At 39.1% G+C, this 13,205-nt stretch overlaps 1 protein-coding gene across 1 annotated transcript in view; it reads right to left on the bottom strand.

The window, feature by feature from the left end:
• The window catches only part of LOC110020663 (nucleobase-ascorbate transporter 6-like), a 31,899-nt gene that overhangs the window by 6,325 nt on the left and 12,369 nt on the right, over nucleotides 1–13,205 (bottom strand). The window contains exons 8-11 of the mRNA XM_020718841.1: nucleotides 4,836–4,922; nucleotides 4,682–4,740; nucleotides 4,425–4,516; nucleotides 4,270–4,347 (exon numbers count right to left, since the gene is read on the bottom strand). Coding sequence (XP_020574500.1) covers nucleotides 4,270–4,347; nucleotides 4,425–4,516; nucleotides 4,682–4,740; nucleotides 4,836–4,922 — 316 coding nt within the window. The remainder of the gene's footprint in view (nucleotides 1–4,269; nucleotides 4,348–4,424; nucleotides 4,517–4,681; nucleotides 4,741–4,835; nucleotides 4,923–13,205) is intronic.

Below are 13,205 nucleotides of genomic sequence, written 5' to 3'. Positions count from 1 at the left end.
TCCCTATACACAAATATATTTTTTTTAAACACTACAATATATATATATATATATATATATATACATATATAGTATTTCGAGCCAAAACGAACCGAACACGAAAGAACACATCTTAGTTCGTGTTCAGCTCGTTAACTTATCGAACAAAATTAACGAACCGAACACGAGCTTCTTAACGAGCCGAACAAGAGTAGTTCGCGAACAACGAGCCGTTTTGACAGCCCTACTCCCATGTCCTGCTCTTATTGAGAGCACCAAATTCTTCCAGTATTGCAACCTTCTACTTTGGATCCTCCTTAGCTAACCTGTCAACACTTGGGTATATTGATAGTGTTCAAAGATGCATTGAATGCTACATGTAAATGTGAAATATTAGTGTTTGAGACAAACTAGGTGGGATGTCATGTGAGGAACCAAAATGATCAGGAGGATGACCCGCATTGTTGCAAGAGATCTTCCTTAAAGTCATGAGAGTGAGAGGAGAAGAGAGGAATCATATCACATGTGTAATCGAAGTTCAAGGTGGATGGTGTGTCTCAGAAGTCGGGGTAGACCAGAACAAAAGACTTATTGGCAAGAGTGACACAGCAGACACTATTCCCCCATTCTCTCTTTTCCTCCTTGTATACACGCTCAACTCCCCTTGACCTCAAGTCCCACCGCCCTTGGGCTAATTTTCCTCATTTTTAGGCTCTTCCTTAGTTGATCGTTCCAGCACAACAGGACAATGCATCATTTCCACCTGTATCAATCTATCACCATCACTACTCTCTCTCTCTCTCTCGCCTCACCCCTCCAACATCTGATGAGACACCTCTAAGGTGTAGTATAGTTTGAATTCTCTAAAGATCACTTCCATACTCACAAACATTCTTTTTTCAATTGGGCTCTAACAACAAGTATATCCTTTATGAGCGATAAAATAACACACAAAAATTCAAGTAAATTCAAGTCACAACTCTGAGATCCAGCTTTCTTATTGATGTTTTATTGTCCTTCACAAAACATACACAACCAAATAACTTCAATTGTAGGATCCCACAATTATCTCCTTTCAATAATTCACACGAAGATTGTCACTCCAACACTCTTGAGGCGTTTCCATTGATCAATTGAGCGGCTGTCAAAGCAGCTTGCTCACACAAGTGCTTTAGGATATTCATCGAGATCATCATGTTTTTGGTTACCTCTAGAAGGTGTTTATTCTTCTACTGCTTCATTTTGTGTCAGTGTGTATGAACAAGTAGTTTGATGTTGTATCCTTTGGGTTGACAGATACTCCTCAAACATCTTGTTGGTATACTCTGTCTCGTTATCATACCCCAATATCTTCACTACTGCATCGTATCGAGTTTGAATCGCCTTGTGAAAGCCTTTAACGCAGGCAAGCACAATGTTTTTATTTCTCATCAGATATAACAAAATAACACAAGAAAAAAATCAATGGTAATAGAAGCTCTCTATAACCAAAATATTTCTCATACATGGTAATAGGAGCTCTATGTAAACATTAATCGAAGTTGTAGAACATGGTCCCCATATATCCGAGTCACTAAATCAAAAACACAAGAACTCATATTACCAAAACAAATAGAAGAGCTCCTAGTGTGCTCACCAAACTCACATGCATCACACAAGTTTTTGCTTATTTGCGTTTTTCATACAAAGGCAGATACAAACGACTCAGAGCGTCGCATATGCCTGCGATGTAGCAACAACACATCATCCACACTCCTCTCAGATCCTTCTACTCTGACTCTCTCTACCATGGATGTCAAGGTTGAGTCCATCCCCTCTATCTAAGTAACAAAGTCCACATATCATATGCAAGTCCCAAGTCTCTGACTAGTCCCATTCTTCAGAAATATCACATTAAGAATATCAAATAAAACAATACATTTTAGTTGGAGTATAATGACACTAATAAATAAAGGGTTAACTGGAAAGAAAGGAGCATGCAAAATATTGGATAGTCATAAAATTGGTAAACCTTATTGTACCTTTACCAACCACATGTTGTGTTGTATCATCCGTGGTCTAAATGCTCTCTGGAATTGCTAGATGAGTATATGAACATAACTCACTAACAACACCTGTCACATGTCGAGATGTGTCAGAATCTACTATCTATTCTGGTGATCTTGCATGTGTATCACAAACACCTTTGACTGAGTGGGCATAAATAGTAGTATTCCCCTTGGATGACGATAAGATGGATGCATCCTCAGTTACATCACCTGCTACTCTCTGTTTAATCTTCAACATCTCTAAGGGCTTGTGATCTTCATCAGTAAAGACTACCTCAGTCTCTCCATCATTCTCTACTACCATCAAATTCACACCGTGCCACCCTCTTTCACCCCTTTGGCCTCCACAATTACGACCACAACCTCTGAATTGTCCATGTCCACCCTTCTCTCTCTCTCCTTGGGTGGCTTTGAACAAGCCTTGCTTAGGTGTTCCACTTCTCCACAGTTGTAGCACGAGTGGGGCTCCCCCTGAGCACCAATCATACCTAAGCTCGAGGCAACCCAAGCTGACAGTGTACCTGGAAGTCCACTCTGCTCAGAGTGTAACCTCATGTTACTCTCCTCCTGCAAATATCGTGACAATGGCCTCATCCAGTGAAGGAAATATTTCCTGGGCTAGGAGGACTGATCTCCTCTGATCAAAATCAGATTCAGATGAGCCAAAAACTACATAGTCCTCATATGTGCAAAAGTCTCTCCATTCATGCATCCTAGATCAACAAAAATTGACATAGGTGAGAAGTGATCAAGAAATTGCCACAGCTGTTCCAGCTCTATGGAGTACTCCTGAATCAATCTATCATCTTGTACCATTGTTTCTATGTCATGTTGAATCTAAAACACTCTCATGTGGTTCTTAGTTCCAACATAGGTCCTCTTCAACTTTGCCCAGATGTCATTCTCCTTTTGAATGTCATCCACTGATGTTTCAATTGATGGAACTATCGAGTTGAGTAGCAAGGTGTAAATCAATGCAGATGTGGTCCTCCACTCATTCCCTCGGCATTATCACTATTTAGCTTAACCCCCATCGGGTATTATTCTAGTCTCCCCCCACTAAAGCAACCTCGATCCAATGCTACCAACTAAGATAAGTGACTGATTCATCAAGCTTCAGATCTACAGGAGGGAGATCTGGTTTCACCAAAGTCAAAACACGTGTTGAGGTAGTGGTTCCCGTCAAGCACTCCCTGTTTGAGCCAGACCAACCTTTATAACTTTAGAATCTATCTTCCCTAGAAGTTCCAATCCTTTACCTCTTGTACTATGTTTGTCTCCTGACACCCTCAATCACAAGGATAATTTTAGAGCACAAAAAACACACGTGACTACCTTCCTGCAAGTTCATGCTATTTGCTTTACCTTTAGCCTGCACGAAGCTGCAACCCATCTCTCACATGCAAAAACCACACCTGTTTCGATCCTTTGCCTCCCTGTAGTCGAGTGGAACTACAAAAACGAAACCCTGCTCCACAGCCTTCCTAAATCTAGAGCCGCAATTCCAAATTATTTTGTACGCAACAGCCTCATCGTTGCCTTCTTAATTAGACAAGGTGCTGAATAAGGTGCACCCTGATATTCGTATCTCAAGCAAGGCAATGAGCATCATGAACCTGTTCATCAACGATATCTTTGATAAACTTGCGTAGGAGTCCTCACACCTTGCTCGATGCACTAAGAAGCCGACTATTACTTCCCGCAAGATCCAGACTTCCGTTAGTGTGGTTTTTCTCGGAGAGCTCTAATCGCGATTGGATCGTCGGAGGGTTCACGACGCGATATGCTGGTTACCTTCCCAACGAGCCGCAATTTCATCGTTGCCTTCCCAGCGAATTGTGAGCCTCTCGTTGCTTTCTTAGCGAGCTCTAGTTGCCAGTGTCTCCACCGATCGAGTTGCATTGATCCTCACGATCGAGCAGCATCAAGCCCCTGGCTGTTAGGGTTAGGCTCTAATACCATAAGGAATTAAATGCTCTTAAAAACTTCCAGAGTGACTTGGGCTTATATAGAGTCTTACAATATTTACAAGTAAATCTCAAGACTTCTTCTATTTACAAATAGGACATGACATTAGGTACAAATCTCAACACAAATACTATACTATATTTTAAAATTTGACAAATCAACCCACTAACATCTACAAATAATAAAAATAATAACCAATAAAAAGAAATTTCTGGGATAAATTAAATACAAATCCATGAAACTATTAAAACATGAAATCACAAAGTTGACGTACCTGAAAAACCATAGAGGACACAATTCATTGCAGCAGCAATTGGCAGTGGAATTGAAGCAATCAGTGACCCAAACTTTCCTGATTGATTTTTTAAAATTATAAAAATCATTGTTGTCACGTTTTACTTTATTCTTTATATCAATTTACGACATTACCTAAAATAGAGAAAAAAATCATGAAACCAGCCGATATTTCCACAACGCGTCGGCTTCCAACTTGTGTCAGAGCTAAAAGGCCTGCATTTTCACTATTTACGCTACAAAAGTAAGTTTTCACATAGTTCTAAATAGAGATCTATTAGCATAATATTTTTCACATAGTTCTAAATAGAGATCTATTAGCATAATATTTTTCACATAGTTCTAAATAGAGATCTATTAGCATAATATTTATAGATTAGATATATAAGTACATTGATGCTGCTGAGCCATTGGCAGTTCCAAACATCCCACTTAGCAATATACCAACTCCCTGCAAAACCACAAAATATAATTAAAATTAATATTACATCACAATAATGTTTTTTTTCTAATAATAAATCATCTATCTTGGAAAAATCTTGCTACCTGCCATCCAACCCCTCTACTGAAAACAGAAGGTGGTACAAATGTTGCACTTGCAAACCTTGATGCAGCAAGTATGATCCCCGTTGACTGAATAAGGAAATGTAGATTAGCAGCCGTGGTGAAACCAAGGGGTGGCTGGCGGATGCACTCACTACCTCTAATTTTTTACTAAATTCTTTAATATCGTATAAAACACTTTTGCACTTAAACATAAATACTTAATAATAATTCAATAATAACTATATTTTTAATTTCATAAGAATATTAATAATAGTTTTTAATTTTTTTTAAAAGATGAAAATTCTAAACTTAAAACTCATGACCGCTTAATTTTTAGGGCCATTTACATACATACCATACTATTCTTATGTATTTACATATCTAATACCTAAACATTCATATTTACTTGCATACCACTCAAGTTTTTACCATCACATTAAAAATAAATCCAACTTAAACCAAACTTCATTATCATTATCATTTTAAAAGTGAAATATGTCTTTTCATGCATAGATTTATGATACCAATGTGTTATAAATGTAAATATCAAACTTTGGATGTTAGATATGTAAATACATGAGAATTGTGGGATGTATGCAAATATTACAAAAGAGAGAAGTGTTAAAATAAAACCCCGACTGTTTATAGAAGGTCCATTTAATCTCAGAACCTATAAAATGCCAATTTAGTCCCGAGAAATTTTAATTTGAGCAGAAATAATCTTCAAGAAGGGCTATTTCAGCCCTAATTTAAAAAGTTTGTGGACTAGTTTGACACTTTAATAAACTCTGGGACTATAACGACCCAATGTAAACAATCAAGGGACTATTTGACACTTTACTCTCATATAAAACTAGCATTACATTCTCCACTCTCATGTTAAAAACTGGATGATGTACACAGTGCAAAAAAATAGGAACAAGCATTTACTCCCTTGAAGGCACAGTTCTACAAATATAAAAGAAACCAACACCCATTGAAGATCATGAAGTTTAATTACATAAACAAATCTTCTTGTTCATTTAGCAAGCAGTATGTTGGATATAACTAAGAGGTTCACCACCATCCGCATTATGCAAGAGAGGGAAGATGATGAATGCTAGACAGCTATTTTAGTAGTTTTCATTGTCTTACATTCATACAGAAGACGCTAAAAATAATTAAAGGTGGTCCCGACTGCACTAATTGTCATACAGTATTGCTTGACTCAAAAGCCTAAGCTTAGTTAGACATCGCGATCTTAGAAAAAATGGGGTTTTATGTTTGAATCCATGTGTCTGACTTGCAAATGTCAACTAAATACAATAACATTTTTTTCGCAAACAAAACATACTCCCATTATACCATCGATGTTAGAAATATTATTATAGCAGGCTTGGATATCGTGTCAGTTATTGAAAAACTCAATGACCTAGTGGCTTAAAATAATATGTTACGTAGTAGTCTTAAAATAAATAATACAGATGCGTGCTAGAAAATTCGCACTGGTAGAATAATGAATTTTGTCTTAGCGTTGCACGAAAATTCAACACACACTCAGGTAAAATAAAACAACCAGTAATGACACATGTAGTTTTTACGTGAAAAGCGCGTAAATGAAAAAAACCACGGGACCTAGCCTAGTTATAAAAATTTACTATAGGTTGATGATTACAGAGACCGCTTGTCCCACAGGCAGGAAAGGGTTATTAGGTTTTCTAGGTTACAACGTCGACTGACAGCTTCCAATCGGTGGTGGTCGACGATGATTGGTGGTGATCGATGGCGGTAATTGGTGGTCGACGACTGTCGGTGGTGGTTGATGACGACAGTAGTGCTCAAAGGCGGTGATCAACGATGAGAGAGGTGGTGCTAGACTTCAGCTTAGTCTCAGAGTTTTAAGTTCTATCTCAAGTCTCAAGCCTCCTCCCCTCATAAGAAGGGTGGGTGGGATTTTATTTATAGTGATTTGCGCGAAATTAATGCAGGAATATAAACCACTTTGATCGGACGATCCGGAGAGCTTCCTTCAATCAGATGATATTTGATAGACATTTGGGTATCTTAATGATGTCAGAATTGAGCAATCTTGTGCTTGTTGGATTATTCTTGTCGAGACGCTCGATTCGACTATAAGCTTGTTAGATTTGGTATTCGTTTAATCTTTTAAATATGTCCTGAAAACTTCCAAGTGGGTTTAATAACTTGATATGAGTTTGATTTGACTCAAATTAGACTAATTAGTTTGACTGTAAGTTTGCTAAAATTTGAGTTTTGGATAATTTTTATGATGTTTGAATATTTCTTACTCAAAAATACATCTTGAGATCTGTGTCATGCCTCAAGATTCGTGTCGGATGATGGAGATTTGTTGGAGATGTATTAATCGTCCCTATTTTGGGTGAGACCAACTTCGTCGTCCGAAAAATGTTGATCTAAAGCTTTTATATATATATATAATAATAATATAAATCTATATATTTTAAAGCAAGTTTAACTCAATTAGGAGAGAATTTGCTTCAAATCATTGGAGGTGCGGTTTCGAGCCTCACGCTATCTAAAACTTGGATTTTTTTTACCGAGCTAAATTTCAGGCTTGTAGGCCCGTCCAGCGGGCCAGGAAGACGGGTTGAAGCTGGGAAGGCTGCAAGGCGGGCCGACAAGATTTAGAGCAGACGAAACGCCAAACAAATGTGGAAATTTGAAGCCGCGGGTGAATCCAAACAGCAGGCAGTCGAGCAGCTCAATCGCTCGATGCTGGCGCGAACTACGGGCAACGAATATCTCGATGCAGGCGCAAGTCGTGGGTAGCAGCCAAAGAATCGCGAGAATCCAATCAGAATTAGCAAAAAAGAGAAATTTGGGAGCCCAAATTATGAAATTTGAGCATATACAAATATATTCTTTAAAGCAACTAATTTTTTTTTATTTGTAATAAGAGAATTTGAAAGGCCAAAGAATAGAAATATGAAAAGAATTTCAGTTTTCTCTCTTTTTATTTTTAATTCAATTGTTTTTAACGTTATGTCATCGTAAGCCTATAAATAGAGGCTATGAATGAGAGAAAAAATCACATGTGAGAAGAAAAAGAAAAAAAATGGAGGAAAAGAGTGGAGAGTGGAGCCTTCTGCTAGTAAGATTTTCCCAAAATAGAATGTTGTCCCCGTCCTGTGTAGTAGGCGAGCAACAGGATCTTCTTTCACGTTGCAACCAAGAGAAAAGCTATTCACATCCTGTGTAGCATACAAGCAATGAGATATTATTTCACTTTGCGGCAAAGAGGAAAGTCGTCCCCGTCCTGCTTGACATGCGAGAAATGGGATATTCTTTTATGTTACTGCAAAGAGGAAAGTTATTCCTATCTTATGTAGCAGACGAGCAACGAGATTTTCTTTCACGTTGCAACAAAAAGGAAAGTCGTCCCCATCTTGTCTGACAGATGAGCAATGACATCTTCTTTCATGTTAGGGCGAAGAGGAAAGTCATCTCCGTCCTGAGTAACAGACAAACAACGGGATTATCTTTCGTGTTGCGGCAAAGAAGAAAATTGTATTCATCCTACGTAGCAGGTAAGCAACGCGATCTTCTTTCACATTGTGGAAATTGCGACAGCTGAAAAACCTTGTTCCACTGAGAATAAAAGTAAGGGTGGGTCAGAACTTGGAGGACGCGACGCCAATTCTGACAGAGAGTGACTTATTTCTTTTCGAAAGAAGTATTGCTTCCGGAATGACATGTTGGTGAAATTGTCGACTTCAACTGATCGAGCTTATTCTGCTCATTCTGGGTATGTTGTTGTTCATGAGACAGCCTACGCTTCCCGTCGACACCTGAGTTTATCGAAATCATGAAGACATTCGGAGTTTATGTTGCTCAATTATATTATCGGGTGGATACAGTTATTATCTGGTTGTTTGTTCTCTCTAAGAATAGAGGGTTGACGTTAACTCCAACAACTTTAGCTCAATTGAATGGGTTCTTTAGTGACACACATGATCGTGTGATGTTTAAGAACAAAACGTTGGATTTTTGTCAGAAGAACCGAGAAGACAATGGTCCGTGGAATTCTTCTTTGCAAAGCATGATTAGGGGTTTTGTAAGAGGAGAGGAAGGTTCCAACAGTTGTTTGTCTCTCTTCAGACTACTGAGGATGAAAAACTGCAGATACTAAGATTTTATTACTTCAAGGAGATGTTGTTTGAGACAAAATATATTTATGAATTTATGGGTGAGAAATCTTTGTTGAATGTCAAACTTCCATTCCATTCCGAACAATTCACAACTGCAATATTAAAGAAATCTAAAAAGGGATCTTCCTTGTCAGCCCTCATAGTTTTCTCAAAGCAGCCCCCAACGAATAGTGATTGTGAAATACTTCTTTACAAACAACAAAAACGGTTAAAAAATAACGGAAGTCCCTACCCAGTCCTGCGACTATATATATTCCTGAGAATATTTTGGCTCATGAAGAAACCAAGAGGTTTGTAAATTTCTTTTATTTTCTGCTACTGTATAACAATTTCATCTGTTTGACCTAAACTCCGTTTCTTTTAAATGGATAAAATGATGGAAATCCAGATCAGGCTAGAACTGACTCTGAGAAACTGGAACACCGAATTGGTTAAGATCAAATATCTTCAAGACGTGTATAAGCGCCGATATGAATCTGGGGTTGAAGAAGTCACTGCTCTGGAATCACAGTTGACAAAGTGTATGATAGAACTCTTAACAATGACGACTTCCTTCTCGTTGTAGCTTTTAGATTTGGAGAATACTTGAGAGGCGTTGATGGAGGCACAAGCCGATTTAAGTGAAAAAAATACAAGCGCGAAAGCCCTTAAGTAGACCTTGTCAGCCCATGAGGAAGAGATTAGACTTTTGAGGTTTGCAAAAGATGTTGATGTTGCGAAGGTTAAGAAAAAAGCGGTCGAGGACTTTAAGAACTCACTTGAGTTCAAGACTACTATTCGAGACCATGTCCAAGAGACTCGTGGTCGGGTACTTGATGTTGAGGCAAAGTAGCAGCAAAAGTGGTTCACCGATGAAGGATGCATTCGGAGTTTTCTGAAGGGGAGTCAACCGGCGCAATGTTGAACCAGGATTGTCGTGGAGGGGCTCACTCCTAGCCAAACTTCAGAGGATCCTCCCTCGGATTCTGATGGTGAGGACATCGAAAGTGGATTGAAGAAAGTGTTCTTCAACAAATGATAGGGCGTATGAGAACATTGACGTCGATTAGTGTTTTATACGTCCTTGTCATGTTGTTCAAACCACACAAATGTAGTTATTCTTTATAGATTTTATCAAAGTGACGTATGAGCGATGCATGTTGACCATTTGCGTGATTTGAACAATATGACAAAAACAAATACACTAAAAGCATATAAGGAACTGTAAAACACTAATCGACGTCAACATTCTCCTCCGTCCACTCGTCGCCGTTGAAGAAAACTTTCTTCAATTCACTTTCGATGTCTTCACCATCAGAATCTGAATGAGGATCCTCTGAAACTTAGTTGAGAGTGAGCCCCTCCACGACAATCCCAGCTCAATATTGCGCAGCTCGACTTCGCTTCAGAAAATCCTGGATGAATCCATCATCGATGAACCACTTTTGCTGCTCTTTTGTCTCAACATCAAGTACCCGATCACGAGCCTCTTGGACATAATTTAAAATGATAGCTTTGAACTCAAGCAGGTTCTTGAAATCCTCGACCATTTTTTGCTTAATCTCTGTAACATCAACTTCTTTCATAAACCTCAAAAGTCGAATCTCTTCCTCTTGGGCTGACACGGTCGACTTAAGGGCTTTCATGCTCCTATTGCTTTCAATAAGATTGACTCGTGTCTCCACCAATGCCTCTCAAATTCTCTCCAGATCTTAAAACTGCAACGAGAAATTGTCATTGTTGAGAGTTCTGTCCTGCACTCTGTCAATTGTGATTTCAGAGCTGTGACTCTTTCAACCCCGAGTTCATATTGACACTTATATTTGTTTTGGGAATATTTGATCTTAACAAATTCGGAGTTTCAATTTCTCCATAGTCAGTCTTAGCCCTATTTAGATTTCTAAAATTTTATTCATATATAAGAAAAAAAGTCTGGGTTAGACAGATGAAATGATTATATAATAGTATAAGATAAAAGAAACTTACAAAAGTCTCGGCCTCCAAGAGCCCAGTACATGCATGAAAGAACAGATTCTCAGAAATATGAATAGTCGAAAGACTGGGAAGGGACTTCCGCGATTTTTTTAACCCTCTTATGTTATTTATGAGGGAGTACTTCATAGTCACTGTTCCTTGGAAGTTGCTTTGAGGATATTACGCCCTTCTTAGATTTATTTAATATTACAATCATGACAACTATCGGGATGGAGAGAAAGTTTGGCCTTAAACAAAGATTTTTCGCCCACAAATTCATGAATATATTGTGTCTCGAATAACATCTCCTTGAACTCACGAAACCCTAGCATTTGCAGTATCCCTCCTCAGTAGTTTGAAGAGAGATAAGACAATTGTTGAAACCTGCCTCAACTCTCACGAAGCCCTCAATCGTTTTTTGCAAAAAAAAATCTCAGGGACTATTATCTTAATAATTCCTTCAGGTGAAAATCTAATGTCTTGTGCGTAAACATCACACAATCATGCGTGTCACTAAAGAACCCGCACAGTCGAGCTAAAATTACAGGAGTTAACGTCAACCCGCGACTCCTAAAGATAATGGTCGACCCAATAATGACTGTCACCACCCGATAAAACAAGTGAGCAACACAAACTCAGACGCTTTCATGATTTCGATAAACTCAGGCGTCAGCAAAAATCATAGGTCATCTCTCAAGGCTGTCTCATGAACAACAATATACCCAGAAGAAACAGAATACACTCGATTGCTTGAAGTCGATAATTTCTCCACAATGTCGTTCGAGAAGTAATACTTCTTTCGAAACAAAATCAAGTCGCTATCCGTCAGCATTGATGTTGCATCCTTCAAGTTCTAGCCCTTACTTTGGTTCTTAATGGAATGAGGTTCTCCGGTTGTCATTTCAACAACGTGAAATAAGACCTTGTTACTTGCTTGCAGGCAGGAAAACTTTCTGTTCACCGTAATTTGAAAGAAGATTCTGTTACTCGTCTGTTGTGCAGAACGGGAGCTACTTTCCTGTTCTTTATAACATGAAAAAAGATTTCGTTGCTCATCTGATAGGTAGGATGGAGACGACTTTCCTTTTGACCGCAACATGAAAGAAAATCCCATTGCTAGCTTGCTACGCAGGACAAGACGACTTTTCTCTTAGTCGCAATGTGAAAAAAAGATTTCATTGCTCCTCTGCTATGCAGAACGCGAAGCGAACGACTTTCTTCTTTTGAAAAAATCTCGCTAGTAGAAAGCTCGACTCTTCACTCTTTTCCTCCCTTTCTCCTCCTCCTCACTTGTCATTCTTCCCTTCATTCATAGCCTCCATTTATCCAAAGCAGCGAGATGAGTCATGACATTAAAAACAATTGAATTAAAAATCTAAAAATGGGAAAACCAAAATCCTTCTCGTATTCATATCCTTTAGCCTTTCAAATTCCTTTATTACAAATAAAAAAACAATTACTTTAAAAAATATTTTTATATATGCTCAAATTCCATTATTTGGGCTCCCAAAATATGCTAAAATTTCTCTTTTCGGCTAATTCGGATCGGATTCTCTATTCTTTGCCTACTGCCTACAGTTCGTCTTCGCGTCGGGCGATTCATTGTTTGCAGTTTACGCCCACATTTGGCGATTCACTGCTCGCGGTTCGTGCCTTTGTCGGGCGATTCCGCTGCCTGACTTCCTGCGGTTCAGATTCTCTCGCTGCTTTGGACTCCCATAGAGATTCAGCATTTCAGCGTTTCGGCTACTAAGAATCTCGCTGGCCCGCTGTTGACCTCAATTTTCGTGAGGTCTAGTATTCCTCGTAGGAGTTAGGATCTAGCCTTAGGGGTCTTTCTGCGACTATCTTAGAACCTTAGAAGTGGTGCCCGCCTTGTTTTAGTTCGACCTATTTCCCTATAGGACCTTTCCGAGCCTTAGGTTGACCTTCTGCACAATTCGCACTCCTGCGCGCACCAGCTTCGCAATTCGGAGAGTTGACGTGTACGATCGCTGCAATTTGCATCGCCTGCACCATTATTTGCCGAGTACTCGAGTAAACCACTTGTGACGATCGAGCGCGGGTCGAATTTTGTGGAATTTGAACTTCGACGCGTTTTGACCTGACTGGCGACGACGTCGTCCGAGCGACCTCTGACGGCAAAACGGACTGCGCCGGCACGTCCGGAACGTCGATTTTGCCCACGGAGGACACCCATATTGCCATATTTTCGACACGAGAAAATTGGCGCGCAAATCGATGAATT

This window comes from Phalaenopsis equestris, unplaced genomic scaffold (assembly GCF_001263595.1).
Source record: "Phalaenopsis equestris unplaced genomic scaffold, ASM126359v1 Scaffold000107, whole genome shotgun sequence".
NCBI lineage: Eukaryota > Viridiplantae > Streptophyta > Magnoliopsida > Asparagales > Orchidaceae > Phalaenopsis > Phalaenopsis equestris.
This window is presented reverse-complemented; position numbering and strand designations above follow the sequence as displayed.